Source organism: Macaca thibetana, chromosome 2 (assembly GCF_024542745.1).
Source record: "Macaca thibetana thibetana isolate TM-01 chromosome 2, ASM2454274v1, whole genome shotgun sequence".
NCBI lineage: Eukaryota > Metazoa > Chordata > Mammalia > Primates > Cercopithecidae > Macaca > Macaca thibetana.
Window position 1 is genome coordinate 94250784 of NC_065579.1, and position 18936 is coordinate 94269719.

The following is an 18936-nucleotide window of genomic DNA, read 5'->3' on the forward strand; positions in this document are numbered from 1 at the left end:
GGGGGAGTGGACGCCTTGGCAACCGTCAGCGTCTGCCACAAGGCATATTTTCAAATTACTGGGGATTTTAGCAACTGACAAAACATCACACTGGCTAATAGCATAGTTCTTATTAACTGACTACAGATTCATGGACCAAGGGACACGACTGAGAGGGCCACATTTTTGGCCTTGGAGCAATTAGGGTACTTAAGAAATCATGGGTTCTTAAGCTCCATTTTCTTTTAACAGTCACCAGCCTAGCAGATGTCATCACTGACTTTGCTCATTTACATGGCAGGGAAAAAAATGGCAAATTTTTAACTGCTTTAAACTCTGATATTTAAGTTTCGTACCCAGTCTTGAAGCCTTTAGGCATTTCCTCATCACCACCTTTTTAGTGTATAATCGATGAAGTACATCCCCACTAATCACACCAGTGCTTGATATATCTTAGTGGCATTACGACGAAAACTACTCCTGTAAATATAATAAGCTGCAGTATTAGATATGCTACAAATATGCTTTAAAGTTTTCAGGAAAAAATAAAATGGGAAAGTTTATCTTTTGTTCAAGTGCCAGTATAAAGACTATCAAATAGAAAACAAGCTGCCATCATAGGTAATGTTCCTCATTTAGCCCTTAATTGATGATACCTTTAAATTCAGTGAGAAAATCAATGGAAAATGCTCTTTAAAATTGAGGCAACAGTTGAACAGTGTGTCACCAGTTGAGGGGGGAAAAAAGCCAAAAACATAAAAAGCACCTGTGACTCAGATGTCTGATGACTTCTGGAGGAAGAATATGCCCATCTCTCTGGTTTGCTTCTCATTACTCAGCCATACCATACCAAGGACGTGAGGACGCCTTATAACAGATAATCCCCATTATAATCATGTTTCATCTGTCCATAGCACTTTACTGTTTTCAAATGTTTTGGTTGAAGAGTTACATCCAGGCCAAACAAACCTTGTTACAATGCCTTTTACTAAGAAACATAGCTCCTCTACTCTGGCCAGTCTTGGACCAGGATCTAGACAGCAAGTGTAAGTTGAGAGCCCCACAATAGATTCCAATTTTAACATGAGCTGGAGGTTTTCTTTAGCTGGTAATACAGAAATAAGGGAATTAATTGAGAACGACTAAATCCATGCCATGAACTAAACCATATGTGATTATTAGCATTCACATAAACATTATTGCAATTCAAAAAATATTAAATAGGATACAGAGGGGTTTTGATGTTCACACCTAATTCCTCCCCACTAAGGAAGTGATAAAAGCTTAGCCAGGAGGTGTGAGAGGCATCCCTGGCTCTTTAGCAAGCTTGTGTGGTTCTTTGAAGATCACCAGCTTGCTTTGGGAACCATGCCTGGGCATTCTTTCTGTTCCTTGGGATGTAATTAAACATGAAGCTAGTTAGGGCCAGGGGGTACTTCCCTTGCCACCACCACGCATATCTTATGATTCAGTTGCCTCCTAGCAGTGTTTATTCTACAGCGTCCAACTTCCCTATCAGTTTTCCTGATTGAGAACATGGGAGAACTTATGGGGTTGGTTTTCAGCTAAGTACTTGCTGACTTTAGACCTTTGACCTCAAGCTGGAAGCCTGCATCCCACTTCTTGACGACCCTAAGCACAGCAAGTATACTCTTTTAATCTCTCCTCAGAGTCTTTCCCATACCACAGCCTCTCTGGGCTTATGGTTTTCTTTTCTGGATAAGTATATCTGTTTCCCAGCTGCTGTAGGGGCAAGCTTTAATTAGAGAGAATTTTATTTAACAACCACTACGTGCTAGGTACTGCTCTAAGAGCATTATAAATATTAACTCTTTAAATATTCATAATTATACCAGGAGACAGGTACTATTATTTTCTCCGTTGTATTTATAGAGAAACTTAAGCACGAAGAAGCTAAATAACTTAGGTTAATTAATAGATTAGATTTCACTAAACGGCTTTAGTTTAATAGATGGAATTGGATTAACTGAAAAACCGTAGCACATTATAAAATGAAGCAGGTTGGGTACCTTCCCAAAGTTGTCAGTCTGTGGTGTGTGTTGGAATTACAGACTCCGGAATTAAATACTTGAATGGAAATCCACTATTCACTATGCAAAGGGTAGGGGTAGCAATGCCCATCCCTTGGAGTTGTTGTGAGGATTAAAACGAGGAAATTTGCTTCAGTACCTGACATTTATCTGTTTAGTGAATATCAGTTACTATTATTAATTACTGCTGTTATTGATATGATAACAACAGTGTTGTGGGCTTCTCTAGGAGCCCTAAAGAACAGCCGCTTAACAACTATGGACTACTCTGGAATGAACCTCAACAGCCCCACCACCTTCCACACCTTCTCTTCTTTCCTCTCTCCACCCTCATGCTTGGTTCCCTATCTACTGGATTCTGGTAAGCTCCAGATTCACAAAAAGAGCCTCAATTAAGATTTTGGAGAAGCCTAAACAGTCCTATCTCAGAGGCTGCCAGGAGCCAGGGCGTTCTTCACATTTTCCCTCAGCCTGACTCATCAAAGCAGGCTTGTTACTGGGATTGCATTTTGGGACTAAGGCAGCTGGTGTTTCAAAGGGGCTGAAGTTAAAAGAAGGAGAATTGAAAAATATCTCTTTTCTAACACATCAGAGCCCTTGAATGGATTAAAACAGCAATTAGAAGCTAATGTGTTAATCTAGACAACCTCCGTATGTCATGAGATAGGAGAATGATGCTGAGCTATAAGAACAGGCACCATATGCTTTGGTAACTCCCACCAAGTCCTGCTCAGAGGCCCAGTGGCTCCTCACAGACCATCCCTATCCCAGAACTCATACTTTCTCTGGCACAGTGGTGTGCATATGGAGTGATGGAGTCTAGAATATGTTATCAAAGGTAATGATCTTCTGCACTAGAAACTTGTGTTTTGGGAAGGCCAGAATTTTCCTCTGCTAGCAACATCTTCCAGAGGAAGGGATGGGGCTTTGCTTTCTTTTGGGGTTCTTTTCCATCCTATATCCATTCATTAAGTTCATGCATCAGACAGATTAATGGGTTTGAATGCTGGATTAGACACTTATTTGCTGGGTGATCCTGGACAAGTTATTCAACCCTTCTGAGTTTGGAAATAACAATACTTTCCTCAAAACATTGTTGTAGAGGAAAAGAGGGATACAGCATATAAGTCACTTAGCAAGGCCTTAGCTGCAATGACTCACAGCTATTACTATGATGTTTTCATTTTGAAGTTGCTGCATGGGTATTTCCTTTACTTTATAAAATATTTAGCACAATATCATTGCTTATGATTATGAAGCCATTTTCTCAATGTGTAGTATGTCTTTTTTAGCACAGCAAACAATTTAATTTCTATAATTCCCATAATTCTTTTTCCCAGCATCGACCTAAGGCAGTTAAAGACACCACCACTTGGGAATTGGTGAATGAGAAGACTTAGGTACCTTCTGAAAGACTTCATAGGATCATACAGTGAATGAGGATATTAAGACTCAAATCATCATTTAATAAACTTAAGTGTGTATTACTTTAAGTTTTGAAGTCCCTAGAAACTAAAAAATGTGTGTAGAAGACTACAGCTTCAAGACAAACATCAAATGAAAACTATTTGTACTGTCTCTCAATAGGCGTTTCATTTTTTCTGCTCAAAAGTTTTAATCATCAAGCTAAGTTAACATGATATAGCTAACATTTTTTAACTTGACTACATGAATGTCTTCTTTGATGTGCAATTTTTAAAAGTTTGCTATGTAATAATAAAGTTATACCAAGAGAATTAAGAATGAGATTACAAATACTTACCACTCCTTCACTCAGCTTATGAACTAAAACTGTCTATCCTAAGGAAGCCCCTCTGTCCTCTTTTTTAATTGCACCTGCACATCTCTTCCCGCCTCCATACCCTGGCAGTGGTTGTACAGAAGCTACGCACCACCAACCACTTTTTATCTTTACTGTCATATTTACTATGACTCTTCAGGTACCTTTTGTGTGCTTATTTCATCTAAAACAAAAATTCATAACAGATTCTAATCCAACCTGCCTCAAGGCCAAATTTCACAAGATACATTTTTGTTTTTTTGCTTTTTAAATTGTGATATAATATACATAATATAAAACTTAACCATTATTAAATGTACAGCTCAGTGGCATTAAGTACACTCACGTTGTTGTGCAACCATCACCATCCATCTCCAGAAATTTTTCATCATTCCAAACTGAAGCTCTATGCCCATTAAATAGTAACTCCCTATTCCTTTCCTCCCCCAGTTCCTGGCAACTACCACTTTACTTTCTGTCTCTGAATTTGACTACTTTAGGTACCTCATATAAGTGGAATCATACAGTAGTTTGCCTTTTCTGTCTTACAACTGCGGTCCTCAACCTTTTTGGCACCAGGGGCGGGTTTTGTGGAAGACAGTTTTTCCACTTACAGTGTGGGGGCAGGGATGCTTTCAGAATGAAACTGTTCCACCTAAGATCATCAGGCTTAGGGCCTCATAAGGAGAGCACAACCTAGATCCCTCCCATGTGCAGTTCACAATCAGGTTCGTGCTTCTGGGAGAACCTAATGCTGCCACTGAGCTTTTGGGGAGCCAGTCTGTGGCCTGGGGGTTGGGGACCCCTGTCTTACCAAATACATTTTAAACATTTAAATTTTACCCTAGCTTATGCTCAAAGTGGTCTGCAGTATCTTACCCAAAGACCTTTACTAGCATGAAAAGATACATAGACATAAATTTTAAAATAGTAATAGAAAACTATAATTCAAAAATGCACCCTGCTGTGAATGACATGATTCCAGACGTTGGACCACACATTTATGTCTGGGTCACTTAATGCCCAAAGCAGAACATAAAACTTGATCAATTACATAATTCTTATAGAGAAAATAATGACTTCCAAGCAAACCAAGTATTTCAGGGCACTTTAATTCTGAAAGATTTTTCTCCCTTTCATTCTTTGCAGGGAAACATTAATGTGGGGGACTGTATCCTTGATAATGGCCTCATAGTATTTCACAGGACTGCTCCTTAAAAAGCATAACTCCACAAGAGCTCTAAAAAAGGCCTGAGAGTGAGTTGCTCCCTACCGTAATCTCCTGAATGCAGAAGTCCCTCAGACCCATCAGGCAAACTAAGAATCTTGTTGGGGTTGGGGTCAGATTATGAGCCATCAGAGAGATGGCTGGATCAGGGGACTCAGACAATTATGTGGGGTACACTGGTTGGTGGATGGGAGGGATGGCAGGTCAGGAATGAAGACAGGCGAGCTGAAAATGGGAGATGTGGGAATGCAGTCCATCCTGACGGCTCTTCTCAGGAGTTTGACCATAGGGAATGGGGTAAAAGCTGGGAAAGTTGTGGGATCAAGGAGAGGCTGACAGTTTATTTACCATGTGTGATTTCAGAACATGTGTGATGGTTCAGCAGAAAGGGAGAAATTGATGATTGGGGCACAAGGGTAAACTCCAGGTGTGAGGCTCTTAGGAATCTGAGGAGCAGGGACTCACTCAGAGCAGGAGTGAGGGCCTGGCTTCTGATGGAAGGGAATGTTCCCAGTATTTTCAGAGGTTTGGGGACAGGATGCAGATGCTGGGGAGGTTGGGGTAGAGAGGCACTCCCACTTGGTCCCTCATTTTCTCACAGAGGGTAGTTTGGAAGTTTGAGAAGACAGGACATACAAAAGAGTTGTCTCAGGACACAGGGATTTTATTGGTCATGTATTGGTTATTTGTTTTGGGGTGTGGCATGGTGACATCATTACTTGCCTTTCACAGGGCACAGCACCTTCAGGGTCACGAGGGAGCTGGCCGGTTCTCTGGTTGGGACACCTATATCTGAACCTGGGAGTAGAAACTAGGGCCAGACTCTCTGCTGGACAAACACAAAGGAATCTCTGCTCAGAATGCAATGTCCATTCAAAGTCTGTGGTGCTTGTTTAATGGGAGGCCACCCAGTTTGGTTGTGTGATTTTCTATAGCTTATTCAGTGGCTCAGGGGCCACAAGCAGAAAGTAGGCTGTAGGGCTTGCCTGGGCCAAGCATCAAGATAGGTGCTTAGTGCACTAAGTTTTAAACTTTATTACTCTATTACATGCATTTCATTTTATTTTATTTATTTATTTATTTATTTATTGGAGACAGAGTATTGCTCTCTCACCCAGGCTGGAGTGCAGTGGCATGATCTTGGATTACTGCAACCTCTACCTCCCAGGTTCAAGCAATTCTCATGTTTCAGCCTCCTGAGTAGCTGGGAATACAGGTGCACACCACCATGCCCAGCTAATTTTTTGTATTTTAGTAGAGACAGCGTTTTACCATGTTGCCCAGGCCGATCTCGAACTCCTGACCTCAGGCAATCCATCCACCTTGGCCTCCTAAAGTGCTGTGATTACAGGCATGAGCCACCGCACCCAGCTGGCATTATAAAAAATAAGTTTTTGCTAAATACTGTTTTACTACATCTATATATTTTATGTGTAATATTTTTATTGTCACTCAATTCAGAACATATTCAAATTTCTTTTGTGATTTCTTCTTTAACTTGTGGGTTATTTAGAAGTGTGTTTTTAAAATTTCTAAGTATGTAGAGATATCTTGGTTATATTTATATTATTGATTTCTAACTTAATTAAATAGATATCAGAGAACTCTTCTGTATTATTTCAGTCCTGTGAAATGTTTTGAGACTTGCTTTGTGGTCCAGTATATGGCTAGTTCTTATAAACATGGTGTGTTCTTTTTTTAAAAAAATGTATATTGTGCAGTTGTTGGATATAGTGACATATATAGAGAGAGGGAGATACAGATATCCATCCATAGGCAAGGTTTATTAATGATATTAAATTCTCCTATATTCTTTATGACCTTTTAATCTACCTGTTGCATCATTTTGAAAAAAAGGTATATTAAAAATATTCATACTTTGAGTTCCAGGGCTGGGACCTGCTTTCTCATTTGGTATTTTGATAGAAGGTACAAGAGAAATTAGAACTTTTTACTGAGAAAATTCTGACTGGTTACAAATTGAAGAAGCAGCTAAAATTATCCTGACTCTCACAAATACATGAGTTGGTAGATGTTAAAAACTGAGATTGAACCTAATGTTACCAGAAGTATGAGGGTTCTGTGTTCCTGTCTTCTTGGAGGAAAGGATTCCACCAAGTGACCAATTAGTAAACTAAGCAAAAGGTTTATTAAGGAAATAAGAGTACACCGCAAGAGAAGAGCGGGCTGGCCTGCCTGGGAGCGGCCCCATTTATTATGCCGGACTCTTCCTGCCTCTGTCTCAAGTCTCTGCCTTTGTCTTATCTCGTTTCCCAGTTCTGTCTTAAGTCTCCACCTTTGTCCCCACCTAGTTCCTGCCCAGGTTTGTGGGATTCTGCCTTACTCTCAGTTGCATTACTCACATGCCGCGGGGCTCAGTGATCAGTACGAATCCTACCTAATGACGGTGTTGCTCATTACCACCATCCCTGGAAGGTTCTCTAGCAGTCAAATCTGTATTTACTGCCTCTGCGTATCTCTTAGAAATTTCCCTCTTGCCCTTCTTAGCAGCATGTAGCTACATTCTGACATGTTAATTACAGAGTAAGTGATTACTGGGCGTCTTAAGGGACATTTCAGGGCATTCCTTTCTACATAGGTAGTTTCCCACCTCTCTGCTCATATCTGGCAGCATGTTTCAGTTGGTCTCTGGGGCGTGAGACTTTCCAGAGGCTTCCCCACCAGGGGCTCCCCCTCCTGTTTATGTCTAGCTATCTGCCTACTCTAACACTAAGGACCTTTCAATTCTACTCTTTAACTGTATAGATCAGAGGTCCAAAGAAGAGCATGACAATCACTGTAGTTGATAGAAATCTGGAATTAGAACCCAATACTCTTTCCATTCTTGTACTCCTTTAGCAACTAGTAGTTTAGTCTGTAGCATATTTTAAGATTGAAATATTTCCACTTGAATATTTAGAAACTTTTTTTTTTTTTTTTTTGAGATGGAGCCTTACTCTATCACCCAGGCTGGAGTGCAGTGGTGCAATCTCGACTCACTGCAAGCTCCCCCTCCCAGGTTCATGCCATTCTCCTGCCTCAGCCTCCCAAGTAACTGGGACTACAGGCGCCCACTACCACACCTGGCTAATTTTTTGTATTTTTAGTAGAGACAGGATTTCACCATGTTAGCCAGGCTGGTTTGTATCTCCACCTCGGCCTCCCAAAGTGCTGGGATTACAGGCGTGACAGAAACTCTTGCCTATGCGTTCTTATGTCAAATAAAAACTCACAATGGAATTTGCAGAATTTTTAAGAAATAGAGAAAATTTAAATGGTACATATTAAAATTAAAATACAGAGCACACCTAAATCTGTCCTCTGAGGAAATTTTATAGTATTAAATTTATGTCACTAATATAAAAGAAGAACGAAAAATGAACTGAGCTTCTAACTTAGTAACTTCAAAGAGTAACAGTAAAATAAACCCAAGGAAAGCAGAAAAAATGAAATCATGAAAGATGAAAGCAGAAACTAAATTTAAGCAGAAAGGCTCAAGAGAATGAGAAGACAAGACTACAAACTGGGAGAAAATATTTACAAAACATACATCTGATAAAAGAGCTATCCAAAATATACAAAGAATTCTTAAAACTCAACCATAAGAAAACAACCTAATTTGAAAGAGCAAAGACCTTAATAAACACCTTACCAAAGAAGATATGTAGATGTCAAATAAACATATGAAAAGATATTTCACACCATATGTTATCAGGAAAACTGCAAATTAAGACTCTTTTCCATTGCATATGATACAAATTCAAAGAGTTAGTTTCCCCAAATTTTAAAAGTTAATACAAAACAAAGATACTAAAATAGAAAAAAGACATGTGAAATAAGTAGCTTATAGTCAAGGAAATAGTTGTGAAATGCAAGAAAAGATATTTACTTTATAACTAAAACAATACAACAGAAATGAAAAATCATTTTTCATCTATAAAATTAACAAAACATTTAAGTTTAATGACATCGAGTATTGATACATGTATATGGGAAAACAGGCAATCTATCGCACAATTACTGGAAATGTAAGTGGTGCCAACTTTTAGAGGACAATTTACACATACTTTCCAATTCTAAATATTCACTAAACTTGATGAACTTACAAAAGGGTGGCAAAGATACAAATAAGTACAGTGGTACTTATTAAAGCATTGTTTCTAATGCCTAAGAAAAACTGGAAACTATATAAATGTTCATTAATCAAGGACTAGTTTTAAAAATTAAAACATCCATTCCATGAAGTACTGAAGTAGATCCATGTGTCCTGATGGGAGAAGGGCAAGAGCATGGCTTTGGAGCCAAACCTCCTGGGTGCAAATCCCAACTCTGCCATTTACTAGCTGTGTAATATGAGGCAAGTTATGCAGCCTCTCTGTGCCTCAATCCTCTTGTGTAAAATGTGTGTAGTAGTGCCCATCTCAGAGGGCTATTGTTAGATTTAAATAACTTAATAAAATGCTTAGAACAGTGCCACCACAGAATAATCTTTCAGTAAATATTAATTATTATACATTATTATTAAGTGGCACAAATGCAGGACATAGGCCAGTGTGTAGTATGGTCTCTTCTGTGGAAGAAAGGGAGTGGAGTAAATGAGGGAATGAGGAGACAGGCATAGAAATACTTAAATGTGGAAGGGAAGAGACTTATCGTCTTCATTTGACACTTTTGTCTGTATTCCTTGAATTGCCTAACTGTATTGTTGGGAAAGCTAATCTGTGATAACAAAGAAACCCCAAAGGCTGGGCATGCTCACGCCTATAATCCTAGCAATCTGGGAAGCCAAGGCAAGTGGGTCACTTGAGCCCAGGAGTTCGAGACCAGCCTGGCCAACATGGTGAAACCTCATCTCTAAAAAATAAAATAAAATTAGCTGGGCATAGTGGTGCATGCCTGTAGTCCCAGCTACTTGGGAGGCTGAGGTGGAAGGATCACTTGAGCCTGGGAGATTGAGGCTGCAACGAGCTGTGATTACACTACTGCTTCCCAGTGTCACTCTGGACACCAGAGCAAGACCCTGTCTGAAAAAATAAAAATAAGAAACTCCCAAAATGTAGTGATTTAAAAAACAAAAAGGTAATTATCTTTCTCAGAGAAGTCCAAGGAGAGTGTTCCAGGTTGGCCAGTATGTATGTTTATGTTCCATACAGTCACTCAAGGCCCCACAGCTCTGCCCTCCCCTAGGGGCAATAGTTTTTACATTTGACTGCATATTAGAATCCTTGGCAGAGCTTTGGAAAAAAATCACATTGCCCAGCCACAAACCATATCAATTAAATCAGAATCACTGGACCAGGGCCCAGGCATTAATATTTACTCCAGAGGATTCTTGTGCAGCCAAGTACCTTAGGGCTTTATCATCTAATTGTTGATGCCCAGGCCATCTATGGTTTAAGCCTCTGAGAAGGGGAGGAGAGCACAGAGGAGGACTACCTACTGTATAAAGGTCCTGGCCAAAACAGGCACACATCATTTGTGCTCCCATTCCGTTGTCAAGAGCATAATCACACTCTTATGCTTAGCTCAAAAGGGGACTGGCAGCCACATGGCTAAAATTCTGTTTCTAGAAAAGAAGGGTAAAAGGGATTTTGGTGGTCAGCTAGCAGGCTCTGTGACATAAGCCATGTGAGAGTATTACCTTACCCTCCCACACAAAAAATTACAACACCAGAGATTATGGCCTAACTTTTTCTTTATAATTTTCTGTATTTCAGAACTTTAATGTTAATTTTTAAGTTAGAAAAAGGAAACATAGTTAACCCTTTTTCACTGCATATGATAGCTTACAACGTACTGTTATATGATTTTCTCATTTCAATTAGAGGGTAAAACTATGAGCCCTTTGGAATCATGATTTTGGTACCACATGCAGTTTAGAAATTTGAGTGTACCTCTCCCAAACACTGCTGAATTCAAGACTCTCTTCCTTCCGAAGTTTATATATGGACAAGCCTCCTGCAGGCTCCTCCTCAACTGCTGGTAAGAGAGATTCTAGTGGTCTCCTCTCCCTTCCTCACCCTCAAGCCTCCCAGATTAGCACTTGTAAAATCATTTCTTATGCTGCAGCAGGCAGGTTGTTCTGCCAAGAATTGGCTTGTGCTCTGGAGAAAAGAGCCCTATTTTAAGAGACACCACAGACTGCCCGTTTGCTGAAGGAGACATGGGAGTGCTGGGACTTCCACCTGTCAAAACATGATTTGGAGTTCTTTTGGAAAGTGGAATATGCTCAGAGACCACAAAACCCACTCCCTCCAGACCCTCTTCGTTCTCCAGTTTCACTTCATTTCCACATCATTTGGCGCTCCTTAATCCTGGAGGTGAGGCCAAGTAACGTGATGGATGTTAGAAGGGGAAAAGGTTAGATTTCCTAATTTAGCAGTGAAAACCCCAGAAAGAGGAAACAGAAGCTAGAAAAATATGCTCCCTTGTTGTCAGTAGCGATGAAGGGATTTTAAATGTGGTACCTAGAAGTAGACTATTCGAAGATCACATGGTTTACCATTTAAGCCTTCTTGGACACTTGAGAGTAAAAGGGAGCACCCTTCATTACAACGGACTAACAGCCATACCAAGGCTATCCTGGGCAACTGGGCTACACGGTGTCTTACTAGTTAGGTGGCCCCTTTCACTAACAGACAAGCCATCTTCGGTCTGTATTTCTAACTTTTTAGTGTCCAGTGGGCCTGTGACCTACACATTTGTTATGCTGAATCAGGGAAATGCAGCTTCATCAGGGACAGTTGCCATTAAATCCACTGGGCCAAAGAGTCCTATTGGCAGCTCACACCTCTGTCAGAGACAGCCCAGACCTTAACCTTAAAGTAGGTACATTTAGCTTTCAGAGCACATATGAGTGCTAAAACAATCAGGACTTTTCCTGGTTGTACATGAGAAAGAGCAATGGATGCCCAACTTCCATGCATTTGCTAGGTGCACTCTTTTTGTGGGATTCTAGAACATTTCATTCCAAGAGCCTTTGCAAAAACCAACACAGGATCTGAGAAGGCATGTGTGCTGGCTAAACTGTGGTATAAACTCATACCAGTTAGCCAAGTTCAGAAGGCTGGGGCCAAGGGAGCTGGAAGTATAGCATTGTTCACAGCATTGCATGAGAGAAGATATTTCCATTGCAATACAAAATAACTTTGACTATATGTGAAGCATATGTGATTCCTTTTAAAAAATTAGTTCTAATTATATATATTTTTCAAGGTTTACTAAGAAACAAATTTTACTATATTAAAACAATTTTATTTCTTCCTTCCTCATACATTTCTTTTCTTTCTCTTGTTTTATTGCCCTGGCTAAAATCTCCAGTGAAAGCTGAATAACATGTCAGTCATCACTAACAACCTTGGAAAGGTCCTGATATTACAGGAAATACTGTTACCATTTCACTAGTGTATGTGAGATTGGCTGTAGGGAGTTTTAAAAGCTCCTTTCCAGAATCAGGAAGTTCCTTTTTATTCCTACATTGCCAAGAGATTGTAACATGAGTGGGTAGTTTTCCTTCTCCCTTAACTTGGTGAATTATATTAATTAGTTTTCTAAAAATAAACTAACTTGCATTCCTGGCACAAACCCAGCTTGGTTGTGTATTGTGTTTTTATACTCTGCTTATATTTATTAGTATTTTTGTACCTATGTTCACAGCTGGATTGACCTATAATTTTCAAATCTGTTGCTCTTCTTGGTCAGGTTTTAGTTTTTGGTAACAATGTTACACTATCCTCATGAACTGAGTAAGGCACTATGCCTTCTTTTCCTATTTTCTTTAAAAAAAAAAAAAGTGTATATAAAATTAGATTAGTTGTTCCTTAATTTACAGTAGGACTTACTTCCTTGAGACTGTTTCTTTAATGAGTATAGAATTATTCATGTTTTGTATTTTATTTTGAGTGAGTTTCTAGTAAAGAATAGATTCTAGGAATTTGTTTATCTAACTTTCCAATTAATTTGCAAACTTATTTATAATCTTCTCTAAGTGTGTATGCATCTGTCTGCATTTCTAGTATCATGCCTGTTAGTATTTGTCCCTTCTTTTTTTCTTTTTTAAGATGGGAGTTATCTTTTTCTCTTTTCAAAAAACCAATTTCTGACTTGCTAGATTCTCTCTACTGAATATTTGTTTCCTATTCTAACTTCTTCTTTTTTTGCTTCCATCTACTTTCTTTGGACTTTTTCTACTCTTCTTTGTCTAATTTCTGATGACGGATACCTAGCTTATTTATTTTCAGCCTTTCTTCTTTTCTCACTAAATTCTTCTCTATATATCATAGTAACTAGATGTAGTCTTTTATGATCATTCAATTCTCAGTATTCTAAATTTCTAGTTTGATTTTTTCTTTGACCCATGTGTTATCTAAAAACAGATTTTTAAATTAACAAAATATGAGGTTTTTCAAATTGTCTTTTTGCTATTGATTTCAAACTTAATTGCGTTGTCCTCAGAGACTGTGGCCTGTATGATACCACTTCTCTGAAATTTATTTAGACTTACCTGCCCATGTTATAGTCAACTTTCCTAAGTATTTTACAGGTGCTTGAGGAGAATATATATTCATGAATTTTTGAGTACAGTGTCTTTTTTTTTTTAATTTATATTATTATACTTTAATAGGGATCATAACGTGCAGGTTTTGTATAGCCATGTTGCAAGCACCCATCAACTCATCATTTTGTATAACTATTCCCCCTCCCCCCGAGTACAGTGCTTATTATGTATGATCTTTAGATCAAGCTTGATATTGTGCTGCTCAAATCTTCTATATTCTTGCTCAATTTTTGCCTGCTTGTTATATCAATTACTAAAAAAGCCATTTCAAAATCTACCACAACAATAGATTTGTCTGTTTCCTTTTGCAATTTTGTCTGTTTATGCTTTGTGCATTTTGAGGCCAAGTTATTAGGTAGATAGAAGTTTGGAATTGCTATATATTTCTTTTTCACTTTGGCTCTCTGCACTGCATTTTGGATAATTTGTTTACATCTGTCCTTCATTTTACTAATTATCTGTCGAGTTGTGTTTAATCTGCTATATAGCCTATCCTATGTGGTTTTTGCCATTACTTTTAACGACAACCTAACAATGTGATGTTATGACATATGTATACAATGTAAAATAATTAAATGAAGCTAATTAATATATTCATTACCTCACATACCATTTTTTGTGGTGAGAACATTTGGAATTTATTCTCTTAGCAATTTTGAAATCCAACGTATATTATTAGCTATAGTCAACATGTTGTGTAGTAGATCTCAAAAATGTATTCCCTCTGTCTAATGGAAACTACGTACCCTTTGACCAACATCTCCCCATGCCCCCATCCCAGCCTCTGCTAACCACCATTCTACTCTCTGCTGTTATGAGTTCTACTGTTTTATATACCACGTATGAGCAAGATCATGTAGTATTTGTCTGTCTTTGCTGACTTCCTTCACTTAGCATAATGTCCTCCAGGATCATCCATGTTGTTGCGAATGATAGAATTTCCTTCTTTTTTAAGGCTGAATAGCATTCATTATGTGTATATACCACATTTTCTTTATCTACTAAATGGCCATTATCAAAAAGACAAAAGATAACAAGTGTTATCAAGGATGTGGAGAAAAGAGAACCCTTGTACACTAGGTGGGAATGTAATTTAGTATCACCATTATGTAAAATTACATGGAGGTTTCTCAAAAACTAAAAATAGAACTACCATGTGATCACCAATTCCACTTCTGGATCTATATCCAAGGAATTTGAAATCAGTGTATCAAAGAGATACCTGCATTCTCATGTTCATCGCAGCATTACTCACAAGAGCCAAGATATGGAATCAGCCTGGCATTTATGAACCTCACCATTGCAGGAGCTGGTGGCTGAAATCAGTGCTCCCTGCCAGTCTGAGAAGTCTATATTCAGTTGATCACATTCAAAATTTCACACACCTGTCTTTTTCATGTAAAGTTTTTCATTAATGGCTTTATATTTAATTATCCAAAACGATGAACTCCAAGATTACTTATTTTCTGGGCCAGAAATCAACAAATCATCTCTCTGGCATTTAATGTTCTATGTGCTTTTCCTGTGATCATTAGGCATAGAACTCAGGAACTTTATAATTTTCATTAGGGCCTAGTTACCAGATTAAAGCATAAATCTTATTGCTAATTACAATGGCTGAGAAAAAACAAAAACAGAAACTAACTTTTTCACCATCCTGACATGGCTCCTTTAAATGGGCCGCCTAATCATGAAGGAAATGGCATGTGTAATGGATACATTTTTCATCTTGATGCTCAAGAAGTCAACTGCATTTCTTTTGCAGATAAATTTTTGGGAAATGGTCCCATTACTCTTTCTGTAATAAGACACTTAATAAGATAAAGTCAGATTAAAATCAAGCCTTCTACCCATAAAATAGTCCAGAATAATATTGGATCATTTGAGTGGCGAGCCCAATTTAAAGAAGCTGAGCATTATCTTACGTTTAACAGACATTTGAGTTTAGCAAAGATTAGAAAACAAAATTTCTTGCTAGCTCATGAGGGAGCTCACAGGAATTTAGTCACTCATTCAACACCTATTTAATGAGTGGCTGCTGTGCACTGTGTGCCAGCTTTAGGGAATCAGGTATGAACAGGCATAATTCTGTCTCTGCAGGGCTCATGGCCTAGAGAAGGAACAAACAGATTATCGTGTGACTCCAGTCAGGGAATGCTGAAAGGTCTAATGCTGTGAATGGGTCTCCATTCAGACCGTAGGGATGACAGATGTGATATTATAGTTCCTCTTGAAGGATTGGGGAGTTGGTTAGACAAACGCAGATTTGTCAGTGTTGGAGGCCAGAAGGGAAGAAGCACAGTCCTGGAGGGCCCAATGTGGCTAAGACTGCTTTCTTCCTTATTCCTCCTTCTTCCATTTCCCCCTTCTCTTCATCTTAATTTCCATCTTCAGTAATAGTAAAGCATAGTATAGGTAGTAAGGGGCAAAGGGAAGAAGAATACTGAATTATCAGAGAAGAGTCTCTTCCTTTTGGACTCCCTAGATACCAGACCTGGTACACAACATAGAAAACCAAATACATTCAGATCTATGCCAAGACAAACAATAATTAAACTTCTAAAAACTAAAGAAAAAAATTGAAAGCACATAGAAACAATGCATTACTTACAGGGAAAGATCAATGAGGGTGACAGCAGAGTTCTCCATCTCAAACCATGGAGGCCAGAAGGAAGTGGCACAATATTTTTTAAGTGCTGAAAGAAAAGCGTGGTCAACTGTGAATTTCTTATCTGGGGAAACATTCCTTCAGGAAGGAAAGGAAAATCAAGACATTCTCAGAAGAAAGAAAACTAAAAGTTTGTCATTGGCATAAATATTATATATATTTTATATATGCAAAATATAAAAATATATATCTATAAAATAGACTATATTATATCTATATATTATATATCTATGTATAATATATCTATGTATTATATATATAATTTTTTTTTTTCTTTTTCTGGGACGGAGCTTCACTCTGTCACCCAGGCTGGAGTGCAATGGTGCAATCTTGTCCCACTGCAACCTCCATCTCCCGGGCTCAAGTGATTCTCTTGCTTCAGCCTCCTGAGTAGCTGGGATTACAGGCACCCACCACTGTGTCCAGCTAATTTTTATATTTTTAGTAGAGATGGGGTTTCACCATGTTGGCCAGGCTGGTCTCGAACTCCTGACCTCAGGTGATCTGCCTGCCTCAACCTCCCAAAGTGCTGGGATTACAGGCATGAGCCACCATACCCAACCAGCAGATATATTTTTAAAGAGTGGCTAAAGAACTTCCTTAGGGAGGAAATGGTAAAAGAAGGAATCTTGGAGCAGAGCAGCCCCAGCAAGGGGGTACTTAGGAATTAGTGGGTAAGGAAAGAATCGAAAAGGCTTATAGTGTCCTCAAGAAGGAAGAAGAAAGGAAGGAAGGAAGGAGGGAAGAAGCAGCAATGGAAAGAGTAAAACTATGTGTACATAAAATAGACTATCTTTATCCTCATGAGTTTTATAAATCATATTTGGTAACTGAAACAAAAATTATAACACCATCTGACATTCAAGACAATTATATGGAAAAGTGGGAAAGGCAAAGGAACCTAAATGAAAATAAGGTTTTCATACTTCACTCAAAGTGAAAAAATGTACACACAGTAGACTGTGATAAGGGACAGATATATGTTATAATACCAAGAGCAACCACTGCAAAAACTATGTAAAGAAATATAGTAAAAAAACCCTATGAGTAAATTAGGATGGGATCCCCAAAAAAGTTTAAGCCACAGGAAGGCAAGAAAAAGAGAAACAAAGGAATGAGAACTGGAAGAAACAGTAGCAGAAGAAAGTGCTAAAGAATTTTCAAAATCTAGGAAAACTCTTACAAACTTTTGGAAGGTTCTACATCTTCCCAGCAGAGCCCCAGTCCGGACTCCTTGACAATAACTTCTCACTGTCTGAAAGGTCCTCTCAAACCAGGGTGTTCCAAAACTACCCAGAAGGAATGGATGTGATTCTGTAAGTGACCTGAGTTACTCTTGGCAGCCACCTGAAAACATACTTAAAGAACTTGCTTTTCCCTCTGTAGAGGCTGCCTTTGGAGGGATGGGAAGACTGTGATAGCGGGGTTTTCTCACTTTGGGCAGGCTGCCCCAAGAGAGGAAGGGCCGTAACTCAGCCTGGGAGTCCAGGTGAGAGCCACCAGGGCGGACCTTGCTGCTCTTCGCCAGGTGCCAGGACATGCAGTGTGAGTTGACTTTCCTGGCTGTTTAGACACCTGCCTCCTGCCTCACACTCAGGACCTCTGGTGTTGCAGAAAGAATACCAGCTCTGTCATCAGGCATTCCAGGCTTAAATCCTAGCTCAGCCCCTTACTAACTTTCTGTCCTCCAGTTCCACTATCCATCAGAGATAATGCTGGTTCAGGGAGGTGATAGGAGGAATAAACAAGGTAACCCAGTACCTACTTCCCGGGACCTCTAATGAATGGTGGGTGCTCCTGATTTCCAGAACTGGGTTCAGAGAAGAGGTTTTGACAATCACGGTCCCCTACATTCTAGCAGGTAGTACACAGCAGCAAGCGGATCTCGGGGTGAGCACTGAGGCTGGTTGGCATTCAGAGCTCTGGGGTAGGAACAAGGGAAGCCAGTGCCATGCCCTATGACCAGGACAATACTGTGGGTGATTGGGGAATTCATAATATGCCAGAAGCCATTATCAGTTAACTCCTCTCATGACACTGCTACATGGATGAACATATTACCACAGCAACTGTTGCTGGACATGCACGAAGATATGATTGTCCCCTTAGAGAGAGGTCCCAAGAATAAGTGGGGCAGGCAACCCATTGTGGCTATCATGAGGAAGTGGTGTGGCTGAGTTAGTGTGGATTCTGACACCAGCCCAAGCTGCCCTTGGACAAAGCTCCAAAGCCACACTTTCTTCTCGATCAGATGAGTGTAACAGTCCCAGCCTCATAGTGCTGTGGATGAAATTCAGTGAGAGGCACAGGCCAGGGGCTCAGCCCTGCGCCTGGACAGGAGTAAGCACCGATACATGTTACCTATTATTGTTGCTGCTGTTATTGTTATCACTGGGAAGTGAGATGGGTAAGTAGATCATCAGAACAAAGAATAAAAACTGAAATGTCTGCTTCAAGAAGGGAGCGTGTTATGAGAGACCAGGCTTTAGTTCTATTACAGAGGGCATTTATCCAGTGTGAATGTAATAGGTTAAGAAGCCAAAGCAAGGGGGCTAGTCCGTGATCAGTGGCCTGGTAGTCAATGTTTAACTAGCTCTCCAAGGGAAAAGAAAGCTTTGATTTGTAGTGTTTGCCAATTTCCACTTTGTAAATGCTACTACCTTGAACATGGTT

At 39.3% G+C, this 18936-nt stretch overlaps 2 protein-coding genes across 10 annotated transcripts in view; both read left to right on the forward strand.

The window, feature by feature from the left end:
• Positions 1 to 18936, forward strand: part of MYRIP (myosin VIIA and Rab interacting protein) — a 418438-nt gene that overhangs the window by 239526 nt on the left and 159976 nt on the right. The window lies entirely within an intron of this gene.
• Positions 1 to 18936, forward strand: part of RPL14 (ribosomal protein L14) — a 575215-nt gene that overhangs the window by 206154 nt on the left and 350125 nt on the right. The window contains exon 1 of one of the 8 annotated variants that reach the window (XM_050780432.1): positions 18692 to 18815. The exons of the other annotated variants lie outside the window; for them this stretch is intronic. Within the exon in view, the coding sequence (XP_050636389.1) occupies positions 18707 to 18815 (109 nt within the window). The 5' untranslated portion in view covers positions 18692 to 18706. Of the gene's footprint in view, positions 1 to 18691; positions 18816 to 18936 lie in introns of those variants that run through there. 8 annotated transcript variants of the gene reach the window in all.